The following is a 25029-nucleotide window of genomic DNA, read 5'->3' on the forward strand; positions in this document are numbered from 1 at the left end:
CACAACAGTTATTCAATTTAGTCAGGAGATCTTGCAGACTTGTAGCGGATTTTTTTAGAAGTATAACATCATCTGCATAAAGCAAGGACATCTCCAACATTAACACATTAACATCTCCAATTTTGATATCAGGTTTAATACCACTTTCCTTCATAATGTAATCCATATAGATAATGAATAACAGAGGTGATAATGTACATCCATGTCTGACAACAGATTTAACCATCTCCTTGTACTTCCTTCAATTCTAACTGCTGACTTACAACTCAAATAAAGACTAAGTATTGTTTGATATAATGATCAAGCAAGAATTGAATAGCTTCTTTCTTGGCACCTTGTCATATGCTTTTTCCAGATCTACAAAACTTAAATACAAATCTTTGTTATATTCCCACGACTTTTCAACTATTTGTTAAAGTGAATATCTGATCCTGTCAGCCTCTATTTGGCCTGAATCCAGCTTGTTCCTCACCAAGCTTCCTTTCCACAATCCTTCTCAACCGTTTCTCAAGTATACCGGCATAAATCTTACCAGGAACACTCAGTAGGGAAATACCTCTGTAATTCTCACAATCAGTTTTATTTCCCTTTTTATATATGGGTACTATGAGAGCTCTACTCCAATCATCTGGAATTCATCCTTCTGTCCAGGCTCTCTGAACTATGCAATGTAGCCACTGTAAAACTTTTATACCTCCATACTTCAGCATTTCTGGTCTTATATCATCTACTCCAGCTGCCTTTCCACATTTCAGACTTTTGATGGCTTTTTCTACTTCAAGCATGGATATGTATTCCTGATTGCATGACTGGTCAGTATTTTTTATCACTGTGCTGTCATCACTGCTAGTTTCATATAGCAATTTTTCGAAGTAATTACTCCATACTTCAAGGATATCTTTTTCTCCAGTTTTCATATCACCTTTATCATCTCTAATTCCTTTTACAGCACTCTTTTCTCCATTTCTGAGCTTTTTCAACAACCTTCAGAATATCTTGCCACCTTCTTGATATTTATTTTTTATTTTCTTACCAAAATCTTTCCATGGCTTTTGTTCAGCTAGTTTTACACAGTATTTAGCTTTCTTACATTTGTCTCTGTATTCTCTAAGAGCACAAATTGACTTATTTGACAGGAACTTTTGATATGGTTTCTTCTTTTCCTTCACTGCTTCTTTAACTTCCTGTGTCCACCATTGAGTTCTGATTTTTCTATCCTTGCAGACAACCTCACCACATGCCTCTCTGACAGAATCAATCAATGTTTTCTTAATAGCTTGCCACTGAATCTCCAAGGTTTGATTCCTGTTCTCAAACTCTTTCATTTTTTCTTGAATAATCTTTGTATATTTTAGTCTACAGTTCACATCTGAGAGCTGCTCAACTTTTATTCGTTTTAAAACTTTCTTACATGTTCTTCTTTTCAATATGAAATTCAATTTTATCCTGCTTAAGACTAAATGATGATCACTTCCAATTTCAAATCCTCTGTACACTCTAGTGTCCTGCACCAGAGAGAAAACATCACTTTCAACAATAATATAGTCAATGAGCCTTTTCTTATTCCTTGCCTCTTCTCTCCATATGAATTTGTGCACATTTTTATGTTGGAACATGGTGTTAGTAATAACCACTCCATGTACTGAGCAGAAATCCAACAAGTATTTGCCAAAATACAAATACAAACAATAAATTTATTGTTTGTATTTGTATTTTGTATGTATTTGCTATTTTCTCCAAATTTTCCTAAAATATTTTTGTGTCTGACAATCATTTCCTGCTCTGCTATTTAGATCCCCAACAAGGACCAACTTTTCATTGTGTCAGATGCTTTTTCTAAAGCCTCAAAAAATTTCTCCACTTCTACCTTAGGAGAACCTTCTGTGGGACCATAGGCACAAATAAGTCTCATTGTCCAGTTTCCCATTCTGATATTTGCCCACATCACTCTACTTGAAATTACCTGCCATTCAAGAAGATTAGGCTTGTATTTAGTGTTGAATACTATGGCTACTCCTTCTTTTCCTTGATTGTCATAGCCAGTATATGACATTTTGTATTTATTGTTCAGAAAGAGCCCACCAGTTTTGGTCTTTTTTGTTTCAGTCCTCCCTGTTATGTCGATCTGGTACTTATCTAATTCTTCAGCTAGCTCCATTTCTTTGCCATTCATGGATATATGTATATCCATTTTATGCATATATATATATATATATCCATTTGCCAGCAAAGGTTGGTCGATTGGTTGAGCCTCTGCTACTAATGGCTCATGCAAAAAGCATTAAGCATGCTTGAATGTGGTTAGTAGTTGGAAGGATCGATCGTTCGATGCTGTTGGCGCACTCTCCCTCAATGAGTCTTTGGACTCCCTGGAGGTGTCAAATAATGATATATATGGTTTCACAGTGAAACTGGAAAAACTCCATAAACCTTTAGGACAATTAATCCTATACTTCAGCCAATGAGCTGCCTGTGATGCACTGGCACATGCTGGGAGCTTGTTTTTGAAAAGTTTTAGACCAATATAATTGGTATAGGTCCAGCCCAAGTTACACATCACTTTTTAGCATGAGTGTGGGTCATGAGTTAAACCCAGTCATAGCCAAATGAACATTGCATATCTTTATTTGACTTGGACCCATACTGCTACTTCCCGTTCTTCTGGACACTAAGCCTTATTAAACCTACCTCCTCATTATTATTAACAGTATTTTCTCCCTGTCCTCTCTTTCTCCAATTCCTGAATATTCTAGTCCTGCAAGGATGTCCTCCTTCATTAATCAATCTCACTAATGATAATTTTTTTTGGGCCATTTCACTTATGAATTCCTACATTCGTTCCTGATAAGTTTGGCAATAGTGAACAACCATTAGTCAAGATAGCAATGTTATATTACAATGTCCAAACGGGAAAAGTAAAGTTTAAGGCAACAAATCTAGGCGGATTTGGGCGGTAGAGATATAACAAGAAAAAGGACTAACAACCAAATTATCCTTCCCTTTCCCACTATTTCAACTATTACTTCACAGTTAAGCTACATCTATTTCCACCATTTCTTGAGGTTATTTCCTTATGTAGGAAAGGGGGGGAAAAAAACAAAAAAAAAATTTGGAATATGCCTTGTTTGGATTTTTTTTTCATCAAGAATTACTAGAACAAATTCTTGTTTAATGGAATATTTGTTTCACATGAATTTTAAAATCATTATTTATTTTTTTTTAAATTCAAATGTACATTTTTTTGAATAAACATAAAACAGCACACGTTTTCTTAAGTACTGTCTTCAAAAGTCACTTTTGATGGTACTGAAATTTAATTTAAGTAATGGGAAGAAGATGATATATTTTATTCAGTTTAATTGCAACTGACAAACGTTCTCAATTGAACATTTTTATTGGTAAATAACAATATTTATATTACATTTTATTTATGAATGTGCAGCTTTTTTTTTTTTTTTGCTCCAGGCAAAAAAAAAAATTTTAAAGGAAAAATTTTTTTCCTTTAAAATTTGTCATCAGATTTAAGTGGAATTTGGTGACAAAACAAACCTAATAATGATTAAGTTCAATGTGTAAATTATCAAAATTATATAATTTAAGCATGGACAGTAAATAAATAGTCTTATGTAGCAGTTATAAGTTAAATAAGTTTTGTTATAAATGGCCTGTTATTTTTTTTTTTTTTTAATCACTTGACTCAATTTTTAATTGTTTCTTCAACACAGGACATGGATGAACCAGACAGGCAGAACTCTGAGGCTCACATTACAGTGTACCAACCAACATCTTTGTTTAGAAAACTCTTTTTCTGGAAAGGTCGAACAAGACCACCAGAGATACAACATCGTATTGTGGTACCTAACCATATAGTGCCTCCTAATATTTCTTCCAAACAGCATCCAAACTTTGGTTATCGAAATAACAAAATTAGGACTACCAAATATACTCTTCTTTCATTTATACCAAAGAACCTCTTCGAACAGTTCCATAGATTTGCCAATCTGTACTTTTTAGGAATAGTATTATTAAACTGGGTTCCCCAAATCAATGCATTTGGTAAGGAAATAGCCATGATACCTGTGATTTTTGTGTTAGGTGTAACTGCCATAAAGGATGCTTTTGAGGATAAGAGACGACATATATCTGACAGAAGGGTAAATAATTCTACATGTCGAGTGTACAGTAGGTAAGTCTCCATTCTTCTCACTCTTTCTATACACTTTCTGCTTGTTTTATATATACACCATGAGAATTCACTGCCCAGGCATAATAGAAACATACTAATGTTAACATTTGTAAATCATGCTTGAAGACAATTTTCTTTTAAATTATGAGCACTTTATTTATTTTCTAGTGCTAAAGATATTTTTTTTATCACTCAAGATATTTCTGCAAATACTAATATGCAACATAGTCAGTTGCATATTAGTATTTAATCACCAGTCATATAAAGTGTTCTGTTTACCATTATAATTTATCATAGTTCATTAGATTCACAGTTTTATCGCTCATCCCCGAGTTATGATTATATCGAGTTATATCCTGTTCTTTAAATGACAGGTCTTTCAAATGAACAGTTAGGAAGTGAAATTCTTTTGAGATATGTGACAGATCAAGAAACTATTCATTCAATAATGTGGTGAATGAAGTTTTCTTAACCACGTTTCTTTTTTTAAAAAAAAACAACTTTATAAGCTAATATTGTACATTTAAGATACAGTAGGACCCAGATGATGTGCATAAATGCTGTCTGACTTTCATATTCATTCAATTGCTGAACAAATGTGGTTTTATCACTTTGCATGATTATTACTCGTGAAGTTAATCAAATTATCTTTGGCGGCTCTATTATTATTATTATGAGCCCTTGAGGACTCATTGAGGGAGGCCCTAAACATTTCAAGAACTATCCAACATTTGCATAGTATCTATCATACTTTGCCTTGAACTCATTCCCAGTCATGGCACCCATAACAGACTCTGGGAACCTATTCCACTCATTCACCACTCTCCAAGCAAAAAAACCCAGTTCTAACACTCTCGATAACTACACTCTTACTAAGTTTCCATGGATAGTCCCTAGTTCTCTCACCACCAGACCTGTTCTGAAAAATTTCCTCTGAATTAATCTTGTAAAAACCCTTCAGTAATTTGAATGCCTCAATCATATCACTTCTTTTCCGCATATCAACCAGTTTCTGTAACCCACAAATCTTTAACTTGTTTTCGTAAGGTTCATTCTGTAGACCTGCTACCATCTTGGTGACTTGCCTCTGGATCCTTTTCTCCTCATCATCATCACCAAGAAACCCTGGTGCTCAGATCTGCATGCAGTAGTCAAGATGGGGTCTTATCAAGGCTCAAAGAGGAACGATAACCTGCTTGTCTCTGCTCATCAAAATGTTAAAGATACCAAGCAATTTTATAAACTTGGTTTTAATCCTTTTTTCCCAAGTTTGCACCTGAAGTATTTTCAGGTGTGAGGCAACTCGTACCAAAGGTGGACTAAGCTCTATTCACTTGCCTTAGTATCTTGCATAATGCAAAGCACATCTCTTTGCGGACAAGTTGCCTCAGACCTAATACTTCAGGCACAAACTTGGCTTATTCACTTGCTTGCTTACTTGGGAAAAAAGGATTAAAACCAAGTTTATAAAATTGCTTGGTATCTTTAATGTATAGTATACCCAAGGTAATAAACTTACTGCTCGTCAAAATATTCTTCAGTAACCAAGCAACCTGATAAGCTGCTTTAGCCACCTTTTGCTATGTGCCCCCTAAACTTTAACTCCCTATCCACTAACACTCCCAAGTCTCTGGCTTCGTCAGTTTTCTTGAGTACAATAATCCAAGTGTGTGCAAACAAAGTTTGCGCCTGAAAGTATCTTCAGGACTGGGGTAAGGTGGCACAACACCAGGGCACTCCTTGCAAAGGTGGAGCAAGCTACCAACACGCCTATCTCAGTATCCCCCATAATGCAAAACACATCTCCTTGCGGATATGTCTAATGTTATGCATTAAGGGAAGGGCCACAACCCAGACTAGTTTCAACCTTTATTGAGGTCTCTTCAGTGGGAGCTAGGTCCAAGTGGAGATACCAGGCAGAAGCATTAGCAGGTCATCTCTACCTATAGGAGTTGCCAAATGGTGTGCCACCCTTTTTTAATAAATTACTCTGGATTTAGAGAAAGATGTTGAAAGTTTATTTTTCACTTGGTTAGAGTATAATAACTTTAGTTTAATCCTTTATCCAAGTGTGAGCAAACTTTGCAAGGAGTGTCCTGGTGTTGTACCACCTTACCCCAGTCCTGAAGATACTTTCAGGCACAAACTTTGTTTGCTCACACTTGGATAAAGGATTAAACTAAAGTTATTATACTCTAACCAAGTGAAAAATAAATTTTCAATTTCTTGAGTACAGTACCACCAATGTGGTATACAGCTGGTAATCTTCTCACCCCAAAATGCATAACCTTACACTTTACCACATTAAACTGACATCCATTCTCCTTAGTCCAGTCTGCCAATCTATCCGGATCATCCTACAAAATTTTGACATCATCTCTATTAACTATTGCTCTATTCGACTTTGTATCATCAGGAAATAATTGAACAGTTCCTCTCAGATCCTTTCCTATATCATTAATGTACAAATTAAACAGTAGCGGTCCTAGAATAGAACCCTGCAGCATGCCAATATTTCATTCTTAGTCGACTGAATTGCTTTATTCTTGAATTTTTATAATCAAAATACTATTTATTGGCTTGTCTAATTATCCCTTTATGAATTTTCAGTTAAATAACAAACCCATTTACAGTATATACATAATAAATCGAGACAGTTAGTTATGAGATGCATTTACAGCATCTGCTGTTTTGTCAGAGCCAAGTGCCATGTCTTGTCAGGCTATATGTTTCAGTCAACAAATAGTAAGAAACTGTTTTCATAGTAGGTAGTTCAACCTAAATGACTTTGAGGGTGGTGCAATAGTTGGGTAAGATGCGGCAGTGCAAATATTATGAAGTACCATTCTGCTGGAATGTTCGCATAAAATGGTATGTACAGTTAACTTGAGAATGATCCAACAGCTAGAAAACATGCAGCCAACAGTGACCCTCTGAAGCAGCTTGATTTGAAAGACCACGGAAGAAATGTGCAGTCCAGCAGATGAGTGCACAATTAGTTACATGGAAAAACAATATAACATTGGTATGAATTAGAGCATAGTGTGTTGAACCCTGTCATAGATTGGGTAATTCACAACCTCAGTTTCACTTATATTAGTTATTAAAAAAAAAGTGGGCCAAGCTGAATGTAAATATTGTATAATTTAAGTATTTATGTGAATTTTTGCTGATGAGTCAGATATTTAGACTTGTGTGGGCATACATATTACTTTGGTTTAATAACTTATAATGCATTAGGTAAAATAAGTACTTTATTATCAGTATTTTCAAGGTTACAATAATCACGATTTCAAAAGTATATAAAGTAATTAGTAAGGGTGTGAAATATTCAATCTTGTGTTCAGATCTTTGGCCCGTGTTCATTCACTGGATATTTGATTAGATTAATATTTATGGTGTGAAGTCGAATGAGCTATTCATACAGGGATCTGTCACTGTCCAATCTGAGGGAAGTGCAAGATATGATAGGCTACCATCCCTTGGGAAGGCTTCCATCACGTTGTGGAGTGCATGCTTCATTGAGTTCAGGATGCCTGAGGGTTAAAGTGAGTGCTGCTTAATGTTAGGTAGGTATACCTGTTGAATTGTGACTATCCCCATCGTGTGTGTTTGTGTTGAATTATAATGCACATTAAATATTTTAAATGTTATTGGTGAACAAAAATCAGGGTATATTAAAGAACAGGAAATGTTCTTTAATATATGTTGTCCATTTTTAAAACTGGAGTCTGAATCTGCCACTGTTATGCACCTGCTATTCTTTCTGGCAGTCATTTCCATTCCCCATTCAAAATTTTCTTATTGTCCTGGACACATTTATGCAATTTCCAGGAATTGGCTTCTTGTCCATATTTTTCTTCCTACTCTGAAAAGCATTCTTGTTGTCTCTTTATATGTGTCAGGTTCAGCAAATTACATAACTAGACTCCTAAAAAAAAAAAAAAAAAAAAAAAAAAAACTGTGCTACAGGCTTTTAGCTGTAACCAAACTTTTAGTTGTATTTTTGAATCTCACTAACAGATGTTTATAAAAGTGTTGACTAAACTGATAGCTTTGGAAAAATATAATGGTGTCTGTAAAAAAAAAAACATATGGCCTTATTACTTTGTTAGCTCCTCCCAAACTTTTCCTAGAATTTCTTCATTGCTACCATCTACTCAGATTCAAATCTATGCACAGTAACATAGTGATGCATTCCCTTTCTGCTTTGCTATTGCAGTAATTTTTGTATTGATTACTCCATTGGTAAGAAGGAATCTAAATGTCAGTAGGTTTCCCAAGACTTTTATTATACTTGACAAAATAAACAATTGGGATTTTGATAATAAACTGTTTCCATATCACTTTGGAATGGAGGGGAAAAATGATCCATTGCACCTAATTATGTGGGCTGATGGAACTGAACTACTAAATATAATAGGTACTAACACTCAGAATACAGTAGCATTCATTTGTCCTACTTACTTAATGTAGAAGTCATCATGTAATTAAATGACTGTATAAAATCCTGAAATGTGTAAGTAAAATCATCTACTTGTATTAAAGTTTTTTAATTGATACCATTAAAGCAAATTTTAATAAAATAAACATGCTTGATGTTTATCATACATCAGGTTTATCATAAATGTATCTGTAAAAATGATGTATTAAGGGTTAATGATGTATTATGTTGTTCCAAATATCAAATAAAGATTGGAATGGATATAAAAATCATATGTGCTCTATGTGAATACCACCCATGAAGTTGTAAATACATATCCCATTAGTATTGTGGATAGGTAGGATAATTCTCTTTATCCCACCTATCCTCAGGATTATTCCAAATAAGGAATGTTATTAAGCCATTTCTGGCCTCCAGAAATGTAAGCAGGATGGTGATCTTAAACAAATTTCGAAAACGGTCAATTTCATCCACCTTTCAACTTGTAGACTATCTCAACCTTGCCTCCTGTATCTTTGCTCCTAAGGTCGTAACTTTCACCATTTCCCTTACATATTCATTTCTCAGACAATCCTTTCTGGTCACACCACACATCCACATAAGCTTTCTCATCTTCGCTACGTCCATCCTGCTGATGTTATTGGATCATTACACAAGGCATAGTAACTGACTGATCTGTATCTCTGATTCTCTAATGAAGGCTTCCATAATTGATGAGAAGCACATGGTATGGCTCAGATCCTAGTCATCTGTTTAAAAGTTGATCACCCTCTACTAATCTGTTCTTGTTTTATGAATAAAGCAATGGTTGTGTATCTTTGGTCATAGAACAATCTGCCTGGATTTCTTGAATGCTTTGGATAATTACCATTAGTGTTCTATTTTTTTTAATGTTCACTCCCACTAAGGAAAGGTTGGAAACAAGTACATTTTGGTACTGTTGGTTTACTAAAGAGTTAAAATAATCCGGAAAGCATGCAATGCAGTCCACAGTACTAGTCATTTTTCAAGCCACTTCTGGCCTCCAACAAATAGAATGGTGGTATCACACCACATAACCACAGGGGAATGCCTACCCACGTCCTATTCGTTACGGGAGTTGATGTTTGTTGCTATCAACTCGACCAACCAGGATGGCAATTTTTCACCTTGTCTATTTACGCCAAGGTGTCAAATATTTCCAGTCAAACATCATATATTAATGTTTATTTTAGTTTAATGATTTTGAAGTTTGAAATTTATAATAGTATTGAATTATTATGATAGAAAATACTGAGAATAGAATTTTACGATTAGAGACGTTGCATGAAAAAATTTCCAGATGGTATGATATCGATTATGAGCAGAGACCTAAAAATGTCCTTCTTTTACCTTATCTTCTGCAGAATTTTGAACTACAGTCCAGATAATGTGGAAGAACAGTCAATATTTTTTGACTTGACAGTAGGACGAGGACACACAGTTGGGAATCATGCAGAGACTAATTAGAAAAGCAAAAAGAATTAGCATAATTATCTAACTGGTTCGGTAAGAGGGAAGAGCATTTGATAACATTTAAAAGTGGCTACAATAGTTCACAGATTGACTACATTTTGACTAGGAGAAAACATCTTAAGGCAGTAACAAATTGTAAAGTAATCCCAACTGATCAAGTTGTGCAGACTTTGAAATAAAGTCGAAGATAAGAACCTTTGGAAGCCATGGGGGGAAGAAAATTAAGTGGTTTCGCTTAAAAGAAGAGTGTGAGGAACCTTAATCTTGAAATTTACTTATTTTGAGAATGTCAGTCAAGTATCTTAAAAATCGCATGACTACCAAAAAAAGAATTATCTATCCAAAAATTAGTAGAATCACTGGTTTAAAAAAAGTCCAAAATTAAGTATCCCATGTTTAAGGTAGTATCCGTCATTATTATTGTTATACGTACACCTCCATATCGTCTGACGACTCGTCTTTCAACTCATCGATGGTCAAAGCACTAACAACTGACTCTGGCAACTCATTCACCACTTTCCAAGCGAAAAATCTGGTCCTTACTTAGTTTCCAGGAAATGACCTCTTATCCTGCCACCTCTAGCCAAGCGCTGAAATATTTCCTATGCATTAATCCCATAAAATCATTTTTAATAATTTAAATGTTTCTATCATATTCACTCTTTTCCGCCTATCGAAATTTTGCAACTCACAAACCTTCAACCCATAATCATAGGAAGCATTCCACAGACTACTCACAATCTTGGTCGCTTGTCTCTGGATCTCCACCGCAGATGAATGCAAATACAAACTAGTCGGTGATTTCGAAAGTTTACCGTTCTGCATGCCCGGAGTAATGATGCCGTAGTAATGATCACTACTATCCATTTCATTAACATTTTTCAGTCATTGGATTTCGAAATATTTGCTGTTGACCGATAACAGCTTTGTGTTATCCCACTTTTCGGTTTCTACAATAATTCATAGTCCGTTATTATATGTAAAAATAATCCATATAGCATCTACAAAAACACAAAATTGCTGAGTAGTGATTAATCACGTATTTTCACAGCTTATCAATTCGTCCGGTTTATTTACTCTGTAAATAAACCGGACGAATGTACATGCCTGATCACGAACAAAGTTTTTGATTAGTTGGAATCCAGTCCTTAGGAACCTCGAACTGATTCTTCAGCTTCATTGCAAGGTCCCTTCTCATAGCAGCTAGATATATTCTGTTTTATATTAAGTGTGAGGATTTTCCAACAGACAGGGATCCGAAGGAAGCGATACTAATTTTAATGGAATGTTATTGAGAAATATTTCGTTTTCTAAACATTAATATAATTTAATTCTTCACTGAAATTTATTTTAAATTTCTGCATCTCAGAAAATATACGATGGGTTTCATTTTTGTTATTTACCAAATTTTTTTTTTTTTTTTTTTTTTTTTTTTTTTTTTTTTTTTTTTTTTAAGGAGGGAGAGAGAGAGATTGTCGCTGTTTCTTTTCCCCTCTGCTGGATCCCTACTGCACAGATTTCTTAAATCTGTTACTCTTGAGTATGAGCGAATCTTCGAGTTCATTGCATAAAAATATAACTCATAGTAACTTAAATAAAAGAGCCCATAGGCTTCACTTCGGCGATGTAACATTATTTAAATTAAGGGGATATTAAATCCCACATTTCGCTTTGAAATAGTGTGATTATTTTGAAGTAATTATTTCGCTCAAAGATCGGAATCAAAGAGTTTCATGCCGAATATAGTAAGCTATATAAACGTTTCGGCGGATTGTAGCGTAAGCTAATACACGTAGTTCAACACTAGGGCAACTTGTTGTAAAGGTGGGTAAAGTTCTGATCATTATTCTTAGTATTACCCATAATGTAAAACACATCTCCTAGGAGATGCATGATGTTATACATTATGGTGGAAGGTCACTACCCAGACCGGTTTCAACCTTTATTGAGGTCTCATCAGTGAGTAGGTTAGACCAGGTAATACTGACGTTATAGCGAAAGGAACTTATGTTTGCTATACGAGTTGTCAAAAAGGTGCACCCATAAATTACTTAAATAAAAGAGCCAATAGGCTTCACTTCGGGGATGTGTTTTACATTATGGGTAATACTAAGAATAGTGATCAGAACTTTACAAGTTGAACTACGTGGTTTAGCTTACGCTACAATCTGCCGAAACTTTTATATAGCTTACTATATTCGGCATGAAACTCTTTGATTCCGATCTTTCAGTTTCTTATTCGGCTTTGAAATAATGTGGGATTTAATATCCCCTTAATTTAAATAACTAATAGTAAATTATTCTAGCCGTTGATAAACATTGAATGTTTTTGTATCGGAGTAATAACCTGTTAATCGAACTTGTTATATGTGACATAATTGTACTATTTTTAGATTGAATGTTCGAGGAAATCTTAACCCTTTTATTTTGTTTTTACTAACGTGAGCTATATTTAAATCTATTGCCTGAGGTTGAGCATTGTAAGTTTGTGAGTTCTATTGTATTGGTTTAGTTATTTTTCAGAAATTCACTGTGGAGTGAATGGATTACAGAGTAAATTGTTATATACCCGGATCCTTTATTATACTGAATTAAGGTATAATTGCTAATAATAAATTTGACATTAAACTGACTTTTTTGTTTAACTTAAACCGGCTTCGGTGAACCAGTCGGCGAATTATATATTGCAGTAATTTCACTCTGTCCAATGGAATTTGGTGGACTTTGGCATTTAGGATTTACACAAGATATCCAAGTGTGTAAACTCCATAACGTGCTGCTTAAGAAAGTTGCCCTTCAGTTTTTTTGAGGGGGGGGGGAGGAGTCGACTTATTAAAGATGTAGTTTTGGATCGGGGTAAATGAGATGACATCTTTGGAATTACGGCCGAAGCAACTAATGCTGTAAGGCAAATATATTACGTCAAACTTTGTGCTTTTGCTGGTCAGTTTGCGGGAGGGAAAAACTCTGTCACCTCGAATAAGCCTTCGGATTAAAAAATAAAATCCTTGAAGGTTCGCGTCCTGGACTGAATTCGAACCTCAGTGTTTTCAACCAAATAACATCGTCGATGCCGACTGATCTCCAGAAACATCCTGTTGGATGTGATCAGCAAATTCTCTATACAAAAAAAAAAAAAAAAAAAAAAAAAAAAAAAATCTATGAAACAGTTGTCCCGAAGTTTCATCTTATATATTATTTGATTATAATGGCAAATTTCCTTCTCGGAAAAGAAATATTTCAAGTATATAAAAGTTTTAAACTGGGTCTAATTTAATATCTAAAATATGCGCCATTTTTATAACCAACTGTTTATAGAAGGGATGAATTCATGCAACTTTAAAGAAAGAAAGAATTACTTAGCATAACTAGAGAATAAGCTAATTGAAATTTATGTAGATGATTATAAAACATTAGCAATGTTGAATTCCCCCCCTCCAAAAAAAAAAAAAAAAACCGTTAGCCCACCCACGGTATTAATGTAGTATAAGTTTACGTTTGGTGAGTAGAAGTTATAAAATTTTGTGTATATATATATATAGGTATGTACAATTAATAAACATTTACAAAAATAATAAGTGTCGATTTGGCTACAATAATAGTTCATTTGCTGTTTTTTCATCAAGTTGAGGGCTTCCTCCGAGTGCTCCGGTTTTCCTTTTATCATTGAATCGACCTCGAACATTTGTTGCTTTAAATAATTCGTGAAGTTCCTTGCATTGCCACCCAATATAGGTTTAAGTTTCTTGGTATAAAGCCAATGGTAATCAATATTACTTAAACATTAATGCTAAATTATTAAGTATAAATTTCTTCTGCACGTGATTTACAGTTGAAAAGGATGAAAACATCAATAAACTAATATAAAGATGTTTCTTGTGATAATTGCCATTTGGTTCAGTTAATTAGATCTTCTAGGAAGAGTCGTACAAAATAACTCAAGGTATAAACTGTATCTAGAAATTAAATTGTATTAACAATTAGTTATTGTTCTGAATTAGCAAGGAAAGAGAATCTGATACTCCAGATACTAGTATTGATAAAAGGAAACTATTTGGGTGGATGCCTGAGGTGCCTAGCATGTTCTATTTCACAGGAAATGCTTGGCCTTTAAAATCTACTTTGAAAGAAATTGGTTTGTTCCATTCGAGAAGTAATTCATTATGTCCAATAGTGAATGCGATGTCACTACAGTGGGTTTTTATCCCCTGTTTTCGCTGATGAGCTGGTTAATAATCTTTGAAAAAAATCTGAATTTTTATGGGGAAAAAAAAAAGCTTTCAAAGCTACAAGTCGTTTGATTAAAGTGGAACCCTTAAAGACACTGATAAAAGGTGAATATACGGCCTCATCGAAAATTGTATTTCTTTTTAAATAGCATAATATCAACACAATTCATGTCGAAGGTCATTTCAGCTCCTCAAGCTAGCAGTCACTTTCGAAACTTCTGTAAAAGTCGTGTTACCAAAACGTCGGTTACCTACTTAGCGAGAAATAATGTTTTATTATTGTTCTTTAACGATAATTTAATCACTAATGTTAAAAGCTTTTTGAAGTGGAAAATTGAAGATTTAAATGATCAAACTCTGGGTAAGTGGAATATATTCTCTTTGCCCCACCGAGAGTTACAAAATCAGTAATATATGCACCTTCACTTGTCAATGCTAGATATTATAATAAAGTACACAAACTCATGACCGATTATTATTAGATAGATATTGGAAATTTGTGAAAATTTCTAGTAGAGGATCGAAATTAGCATGTCGTTCTTTAGTAAATAATCCATTTCTCGTTAAGATCATCTCAAAAATTAATCAATATAAACAAAAAAAAAAAAAGTTGCGTCACTTAATAGTGTTAAATGCCCCTCTTCTGTAAAACTCCAATAGTTTACTGGGAATATAGCATTTAATAGAGGCGAGCGAAATAAACAGCGTTTTTCAACAATGCGCCGAAGATGGGTTCTGATCAGAAAGTAATAACATTTGGTAGAAGAGTTACTTTTGTAAAGTCTAATACCAAAGCAAGAATATTATGTAGTTAAAGTTACGTATATATGATGCAAGGAATTACTGAAGATCAACTTGATTTCATTGTTCTCAGGTTTTTTTTTCTCAAAAATATGCGTGCAATTTACGATATTTAAAGAACACTGTCTAATTGGTTGCACTTAAAACAATAACTACTTCAAAAGTTAAATGTGGTTTATGAAACGCCCATGTTTTTTGACATAGTTTTCGACGATTTTAATAGAAAATTCTAACGATAATTAAACGTCCTGCAATTTTACGGCAGAGACCGATGCTTCGGACTCGTAAATGATTCCACTGTCTAAAATATTTTTCCTTTGTGAATGTGCGCGTGTGTACATGGAAAAGTGATGTGTATTTCTTTAAAACGGTTGATATGCTGCTGGCATTTTGAAGAAATATAAATCAATTATAAAGCCAGATACGTGTCTTGCGTTGCTTGGAAAATTATCTGTTTTAGCTTTAAACAATAAAAACTTGCCATCCCGAATTCTTATTTATTTTGCGCAGTAGATTAGTACCGTGTTCAAAATAATAATAAAAAAAACAAAAAAAAAACAGCTGATTTAAGAGTGAAAAGTGCTTTATTGTGTGTGTTTCCATAGATGAAAATTTATGGCATGTGAAAACGTCACCATAATCTTCAAATTTGTCCTATTTTGATGTAATTTTTATACGATAAAAGAGGAATAAAAAATAAAAATTATTTATTCCTCTGTAATTTCTGTTCTAATTAAAAATTAATTAGAACAGAAATCATCCACTTCACATGAAGACCAATATACATTTTCAATGCTTCAGTGACATCATTAATCACCTCCAGCGAACACATAATCGCACTTGTATCGTTTTACCGCTTATTAATTACCTGTTAAATTTTTCCCTTCCTTTAGATTATAAAATTATATTAAATATAAAATTAATAATAATAAATAAAATGCAAACTTCCTATTTAAGTTATAGGGACTCGTTATAGCAAGTGTAAGGGAGTGGGGATATGCAAGCATGCGCAGTGTAGATAGTCACTCTTCCTTGCTCAATACGTAACGTTAAGAAATATAAATGGTCATTTATAGTTCTCAACTTGTTATATCTAAAGAAAAATAGTGTTGGTAAAGGTAGAAAATGCTTGCAGTCACTTATGCTGTATATGGATATCCTGGCTTACCGAATGGTTACTGTCCCGCTCTCCACCCAACAGGTTGTGTGTTCGAATTAATTCTGTTACAGCATAAATGTTTATTAATATCTTTATGCGGTAGTTGATTTTCGACGCCAACTGTGAGACGATCATTCGTTATTAGATGCCGGAAGTGATTTGAGAAGTACCCCATTTGGTTTTTAGAGTAGGACTCCCGGAATTCTTTGATCCTACTGTATACGGATGTGCTTTAGATTTATAGCCTTTCGCGCTTAGGATTCATATTAAAAAAGAAAAAGAAAAAGTGATTAATTGATCTAAATAAAATGTCGCATACTTGTAGAAACTTATATCAAGAAATTCAAAATCTACAACAGATACTGTGTGGGCAAGAGGTTGAGAAAAGAGAGAGATGGTACTTTTGTTTACACTGTGTGAAGAAGGCTGTTCCCGGGGTAAATGGAATGAAGGACGAAAAGGGGGAGTTGGTTTGGTAGGTTTCATATTAGACTGTCAGCAGATTCTTAGTGTCTGCTCTCATAGTTTCGTGGATTTAGATTAGTGGTCGCCAAAGGGGTCGATATGACATTGTTAGGGGTCGATTTGGGCTCAGGGGTCGACAGAAAAATATAAGACATCACTGTATGGCTAATATTTAATTCGGTTAAATTGGATTACCTCCATGACAAAAGACATGGAGGTAATGACAACGCAATTAAGAGTGAATCGTGGGATCAGTACTTCCATCTTACAGGTCCATGAATAGGACCTGTAAGATGGAGTAAGGTCATGAAAATAGTTACTGAGGCCAATCAAGTAGACCAAAACGACGTATTTACCAATAAACGGATGTTGGTGGTTCCTGCCGGCCGGCGCAGTGGGAGCGAGATTGCAACACGTGCGTGGTTCTTATTTACTGATACTTACAAGTATTCGATCCCAATCTCATTTTTGCACATCGACATACAAGTGAGCGTTAATGTTCTAAAATTCATCAACATACATATTATAATTCAATCGTTATTCATTCACGAACTAAACTTCTCTATGTTGAAGAGTTGAGCAGCGCTGGTAGTAATCCGAGTGATATTAATACCAGTAGTTTATTAATATCACTAGTAATACCAGTGATATTACTAGTGATAGTAATATAATAATATATACTATATTATACATACAATAAACATTGTAACTATAAAATAAACAATCTAAAAACTCACATAAGCGGCTTTTTTTGCTTGTCCTATTATAGTTACGTAATAGTAAAATATAGGGGGTCGATAAAAAGTCAAGAAACTCTTGAAGGGGTCGACGGGCAAATAACTGGCGACCCTGGTTTAGATTAAAGTTTAGGAACGAATGAAGACCGTTCTTGAGCCGCGTGCATGGAAGTAGCATCTTTAGAAAAGAACTGTGAGAAAGTGGCTGGAGCGATGTTATAAGAAAGGGAGTAGTCATTGATTAATCGGATTGCTCTTAGAAATACCCCCCCCCCCTATGAATTTTTGTAGAGATTTTGCTACAATTCCCTGAATACGAAAACAATATTCTCGCCTTACGGATTTGGGCTTTGTATGGAGGTAGCTTGTATTGGTGAGAAGTAATATTTTGATAAGAAGGGAAAAAAAAAAAACATAAAAGGTTGCACACCTGTAGACATTGGTACTATAGGTGGGCGACACTATAATACATTTGGTACAACCTGTAGTACAATTTCTAACTCTTAGCCATGGGTAGGCTAAGAGTTAAAAATTTTGGAAAGTCTATTCTAGAGATACGATGCTTTCTCAAAGTACACTGCTCAAAAAAATCAAGGATATTTTAGTTTCTTTCGGATAATTATAACTATTGGATACTTTGTACATGAATAAATATTTCTTACTTATGGATAGGCTATAATTGATGAGATATTGTTAAATAATCAATATTTATTACAAATTATACATTTTAGCGTGAAATAATTTTAACAAGAATAGCCAAAAACGCTTTTGTTAATTTTTAATAGGGCGTATGGTCTCCATTAACAGCCAAAACAGCGGTACATCTTGATTGCATGGACCGGATAAGGTTCATGCAATCAAGATGTACCGCTCGAAATTGCTCACTCTTCTGTGAGCAATTTCGAGCTCTTGAAGCGATCGTGGTGGCACCAGTCGAGCAGAAACGTGCCTACCTAAAGCATCCCAGCCATGTTCGTCTGGCAAGTAATAACAAATACTGATCGTCTCTTGGAGTTGTTGATGATGGGCAACCTTGACCTTGTCTTCGGTACATTTCCCGTCTCCAGAAAGCGATTCCAAAGTGGCGAAATTACGCTTTGAGATACACGACACGCTTCAGCAGCAACTTGCTGCGTTTGTCCAGCTTCTAATCAGCCAAGCTCTCCAAGCCATGGATTTCGGGATATCATGTTGCTCTGCCATTTTTAACAAAATAATGGGTGGTAGGTGACACAAGTTTACACTTGAAGTGATAATTATGCACTGTGGAAGTGAGTGCAACAGATATATACCCCCCCCCCTTCCACACATGCTAATACGGCTAAGACACGTTTCGAAAAGTCATAACTTGATTTTGTACGCAGTTGCGTATTCACATTAAGAATATTTTAAAATAAATGTGTTACATTTGTAAATTATTTTCATAACCTTATAAATTACAAGAAAACCAAAATATCCCCTAATTGTTTTGATCAGTATACTTAATGACTCCACTAAGCGAGTTCACAGTCTCATAGTGGCTAATGAAAACCATCTACCACAACGACTGATAAATATCCATGCTACAGTAGCACTCGGATTCATAGGATTGAGAATGGACTCTCTGGCCATCGTTTCTAGCCTTTTATGGCACAAACATATAGAAGACACGATTGTGATTTGGTAGTATTGAAGTTGACAAGGTTGTTCTTACTGCATTGAAGAATAATAAGATCAGTGCAGGGCATTAGGGAGCTTGAATGATTGACTTTGAATGTCTAAGCAAAAAAAAAAAAGTCAAATGAAGAGGAATGATGTATATTGTCATAAGGAAAACTGGATATAATTTGGTCAGCGAGAAAAGATCATTTCAAGAATAACAGAAAGAACATAAGCGACCAGAGAGGAAGGAAATTGTCCACAATTACAAAAAGTGGAAAGTACACTATAAAATGACATCTTAAATTGGTCTCTCTGCCACACTCAATTGGTTAACGCTAGTTATTTAGGCCAGGAGATCCGACTAGGATCGCGAGTAGTGGAATCCATATCAGGTCACAGATTATTTAATGGCCTCCACGCGTCCCGTAAGTTGACTGTTGAATGCTATTTATGATTTTGGAGTGAATTAAAGTGAGGACAATAGTTCGATGGCAGATACTTCTTTTCTTCCTTCCATACTGCAGAGTAGATCAATGCAACTAAACTGGAAGTGTCTCATGACACTTCCATGGAACGCTGTATGAAAAATTGAGGACTTGATGCTAGCGGCGCTTTTCATACAATTGTAATAGTTTTCAAAAAAGCATCCTGTGGATCATTTTTTTTAAGGATTTGTCTAGCTTTCAAAATGTTTGGTGTGAAGGTGACATATTTGCTTGTGTTAACTTGAACTACCCCTTACTGTTATTCACAATAAGATATAAATTCGCTTTTTTTTTTCCACCCCGCCCATGTGCGAACTATAATTTGTGCATATTAAGTACACCGGATGTTTCACTACTTCTTAATTATGCCATGTATGATTTCTGCTACCCAGTACGTGAGAAATTCGAAAGACTTCATCGTGCCCACTAAAAACACTAAGTGGATCTCCCCCTCACCGAAAATTTTGCCGGTATAGAGACGTATGTACATAATGGAAGTGTAAATAATTTTTATAGGGATTGCAGTTTTTATTTCGTCCAGTTGTGTGTGTACGGGGGTGGGGGGTCATGTGTTGATTGTGAGAATAATGTGAATATATTTACACATTCCATTAGAAAGATCTTATTTCATGCTTTGCTTTTTATCGTGCATATTTTGCGCCATTTTTTTCCTTTGCTGTTCTTTTGTTGGCATTATGATGTATAAAAATGGCACTTCCTGTTACTGGTCCCGTATTTGCCCTTGCAGTGCGTCCATCAAAAGACAGAAGAAGCCTCCTGCTTTCGAAGTTGCAAAATCTGGTCATTATAGTCATAGTTATTGCGCAATCAACTTTGCACATCTTTTAGAGAACTTGAAATATAAAATTTCCTCCCATCAGCATTGTATTACTATGGTTTCCGAAACCGAATATTTCGAAAAGTACTAATTTCTTTTTCTTTTTTTTTAATATTTTAAATGACGTCAACGGACATAGACACAAGTATGTTGTGAAATGTTTTTTTTTTTTTTTTTCCTTTCCAAATGGGAAAAACTCATTAGCAAACTAAGAATGATCGTTGCAAGCAAACGAGTAGAAATTGCGTATTCTGATGCACCGGTTCGCGTGTTTTAATGTGTTGAAATGGAAGACTCATGAAAAATATCTCAGCATTACCTATGAACACAACGTTTTCAAAAGTATTCCGACTTGGTAATGTTTAAGGATTTGATAAGGAAATTAACTTATGGAACCTCTTTTGAACTGAATGATAATTCATGATGTCAGGTGGGGGCCCGAAGCAAGAAATTTAAAATTGAATAAAATTTCGGAAGAATTTACTGAACAACAGAAACAGAAAAATTTCTTCATAATTAGTTTATTAGAGAAACCGGATATTTATATTTAATTTTTAATATTATTTAATAGCATATTCTCATCAAATTATCTTAAATTAAGGGGCCCACCCAAATCATTCTAGTTGAGTCTGCATTTCCTGTGGCCGGAACTGGAAATCCAGTAGTCTGAGGCATAATCCTCTAACTTATTTTTCTTCCCACAAATTATTCTAATTCAGTTGAACTGAGCGTTAGCGTGTCGGAATGTTAAAAGAACCTAGCTGTATAGATTTTGCAAAGTGTAGATACTAAACGTTATCCCACTTGCTCTTTAATGGATACAGTATGGCTAATCATAAGGTGTTAGGGTGTGTGTATAATTAAAGACAGTAGGTAAATTTGTGTAATTTTTATGTCTTAAAATGGAAAATAATTACAATTTTACAGTTTTCTCAATAGAGGTTCGAGACATATTTGATCACACTTTAGCGTGTTAGAAAAGTATTTCTCAACCTGCAGATTTATAAAATGACATTTGTTATGACAGGTGAGATGTTGTTACGGAAACAGTGAATTCTGTTTATGTCGAATCCAAACATAAACACACAAATATTCTTTAGAATTAAAACGATGTAAGGGTTATTATTAACAAATGGAAGGCTGCTTTTTCTTCTTCTCCCTACTGGCCTGTTACAGAGCTAACTTTAGCTCTTCTAAGTCATACCCCTCCTTAGGATAAGATGACTAGTCCCTATGCCTCCCAGTATATTCTTTGGCTGTATCTCGTATGTTCACGGGGCAGGTTTGCCTGCTTGCGGGAGGAAAAACCCCAGATAAACTGGGAAGAAAAACCCTGCTGTCCACGCCCAAGACCGGCTAACTTGGCTATGTCTGAGAAAGATCCTTAAGCTCCTCACATATCGGCGACTGGAATCGAACCCAGGCCACTCCTTTCCCAGGCATATTGTGTAGCGCATAGCCACTAGGCTAACCGCACGGATTAGTTTTTAATGGGGATAAATTTTGAAGGATACTTCTAGGTAGTTTATTGTTATAAGATAGATGTGGGATATCCGTCTTGTTTTTTACGTGTATTGTATAAAGTGTTACACGTGCACTAGGAAGTTTCTTCATGATAATTTTTTGAGGGCGTTTCCAAGGGACTTTAGTGGAAAACTCCAAATGATTCGCTTTTTACGTGAACTGTTTCAGAAAAAAGAAAGGCAGGTGTGTGTGTGCGCGCGCACACATGTATATGTATATTTATGTATATTAGGGAGCTTATGATTGTAAATAGTTTATATCACTAAGCTATTTGTTTGAAAGGTGACCTTAAAATAGTAACTGTTTCACCAGCACATAAGTAATATCCCCACCTAAAATTGCGAAACTTTTTGGTTCTCTCCATTTCACGTGAACTGTGTGTCCTCGTTTTTGTTTTATGTGTTATATTGGTAATCGACCATATTGTTCGACCGAATTGGTAATTCAGTCAAACAGTTTGACCTCCCACTGAGTTGTTCGGCTTAAATAATCAACTACCGATACCATGTCTGCAGTATGAGCGACGTTTGTGCTCTATTAAGCACTCATTTGTTCGGTAAGCTAGAGCGAGATACTCAGAACTTCGGCAATTTATTTCCCCTGTCCTTCAGTCGTGAATTTTTTCCTATTTTCAAACTCCGCGTCTGCAACTGTTCCACTCTTCATTTATATGAAGCGCCTGGTCTGCTACAAGATATCTTTCTCTCGCACATACTATCTTCGGCAACTGCTTCTTGCTCAATAGAGTAAATCAAATCATTTTTGAAGTGATTATAACAGTATTTGTATAACGTAGTTCTTTTGCAATTACCAGCACTTGAGGTATCTTCATCAGATAGTTGAGTCGGAACTTTGTGTATTTCGTGGAAGGTGCTGCTTCATTCGCACATGTACATCTTTTCTGTATTCTCAGCGCGGGATAATAGTATAGTAAATATTTGTTAGAGATTAGGCTAGTGTGTTTAACTATGCAATTATTTTAAAAGTTCATTTACGGTGGGGAGATTAGTTTAAACTTTGATTTCGCTACACATTTTAAGTTTTCCTGTATCTATTTCCATCAGAATTAGCTTCCATGTAATGTCTTTTATAACATATCTACCAGGTTTGGAAACATTCCTCGCGAAGACACACACTGACAACTGAAAGTGAAAAATCCATTCACCTTCAGGATTTTTTTGTGATTTCCACCCACGACAGGTTGTAAGCTTATAGTGCATTAGTACCATGGGTAGGTTAAAGGGATTTTTTTTTTTTTTCACATCATCCGAAAACCCAACTGTAGAGTCTAACCCTTAGGTGTTGCTATAAAATTGAGGAAAAATAATATTTTTATGCCCTTCAAATATAAACGTATATATTCAGGAATCTGGTTAACGAATTTGTGATGACAGTACAAATATGAACTTTTTCCAGCCAATAACACCCCCTTCCCACACACAGACGTGGATGCTCGTAAGATGCCATGTAACTGAAATTCTTGACCGCTGGTTCGTCTCGTCCTTTTTCTATAATTCGAATATGAATATGATAATACAAACATGAAAGCTTTTAGTTCATTCCAGAAGCGATGATGCCCTTGGTCGAAAATACCGAGTTTTGATTCCGATCAGGGATGCAAGGGAAACTTGTATGTGGCATTTCAAACTTAAGGTAAGTTAGTTGGAAATGCATAAGTTAAGTCTGCAAAACAAACTCCAGGAGAGTAATAATAGTAAATAAATAGTAATAAGATCAGCCAATTGTGTAATAGTAACACACAATTGACATATAGTACTAACTAAGTAGACAAGAGTAACAATCCAATCATGACATTAAGCAATATAAAATCAAGTTACTCGGCCAATGGGCCAAATATGTTCTAGAAAAAAAAATGAGATACTATAAAGAATCATAAATAAAATATAATCGGATTATATAACAGAAGTGAGGAAAATAACCGTGCATTAAAACGTATATTGAATAAACCAGTTCATCATTAGCATTTAAGAACGTGAGATTAAGCCGAGTTAATCTCACGTGAGTTAAATGGAATGAAAGACAAGGTTGCAAAACAGGTGCTTGATGGAAAAGTAAAACATCTGAGGAAGGCTAAAGTGTAAGTGGATCTATGCAGTTAATAATGCCTTAGAAAACCGAAATAGCTTAAAAATAAATCATAAAGATGGAAATAATTGAATAAGCATTGTAATAATTAATAAATCAGGTAAAGTTTTTTTTATATTAGTTTACTTGTTAATGTGAGCGGGTCCGCGCAGTTAGCCTAGTGGCTATGCGCTTTGCAACCATATGCCTCGGGAAGGAGTGTCCTAGGTTCGATTCCCGTCGACGACTTGAGGAGCTCAAGGATCTTCCTCAACCATAGCCAGGTAGGCCGGTCTTGGGCGTGGACAGCACCCCCCCCCCCCACACACACACATACCAGTTTATCTGGGGGCTTTCATTCCCGCATTAAAAGTCATGAATATCGCCCGTAGGGGATGTAGCAGAGGAGGCGAACCGGCTGCATTAATACGCCAGTAACCCCTTATTAGGAGGGGGCTCAACCCGTCCTAGGGGAGAACGATAGATAATGTGAGCGGTGGCACTTTTTTTTTTTGATCAATTTTATTTAATCTTCATCTCATATTGAGTGAGTGAGAGAGTAAATATTACTTTCAGTGTCCATACTCTTGTTTTATTGGGAGAGTATCTGATTAGATATCCAACTGAAGTTATGATTTTTCAAGTGGTACGTGTATATAAGCGGACTGAATCCGCATACTTCAGTTGGAACGATTGAAACATGTTAACTGTTTTTGCTATCTGAATGGGTAACTTGATTTTTCGCAAATTGTTGATTCTGGGAATTCGATTAGTTTCATTTTGGTTTTACTTTTGTAAGCAATAGTTGGGATTAAGTTTAGAAAAAAAAAAGTGTAGCTTTTTTGTTGTTGTTGTTGGGTCACACGAAAAAACTTTCTCATCCATGTTCGATGGGACTTTTTGATTCTCGTGTTTTACATGTAATCCTGAAATACTTGAAT

The 25029-nt window shown here is 35.1% G+C and overlaps 1 protein-coding gene across 1 annotated transcript in view; it reads left to right on the forward strand.

The window, feature by feature from the left end:
* The window catches only part of LOC150100680 (phospholipid-transporting ATPase VD), a 292342-nt gene that overhangs the window by 21990 nt on the left and 245323 nt on the right, over positions 1-25029 (forward strand). Inside the window, exon 2 of the mRNA XM_090401109.1 lies at positions 3726-4186. Coding sequence (XP_090257235.1) covers positions 3729-4186 — 458 coding nt within the window. The 5' untranslated portion in view covers positions 3726-3728. The remainder of the gene's footprint in view (positions 1-3725; positions 4187-25029) is intronic.

Source organism: Typopeltis vanoorti, chromosome 12 (assembly GCF_054136105.1).
Source record: "Typopeltis vanoorti isolate ZY-2024b chromosome 12, IOZ_Tvanoo_1.0, whole genome shotgun sequence".
Lineage (NCBI taxonomy): Eukaryota > Metazoa > Arthropoda > Arachnida > Uropygi > Thelyphonidae > Typopeltis > Typopeltis vanoorti.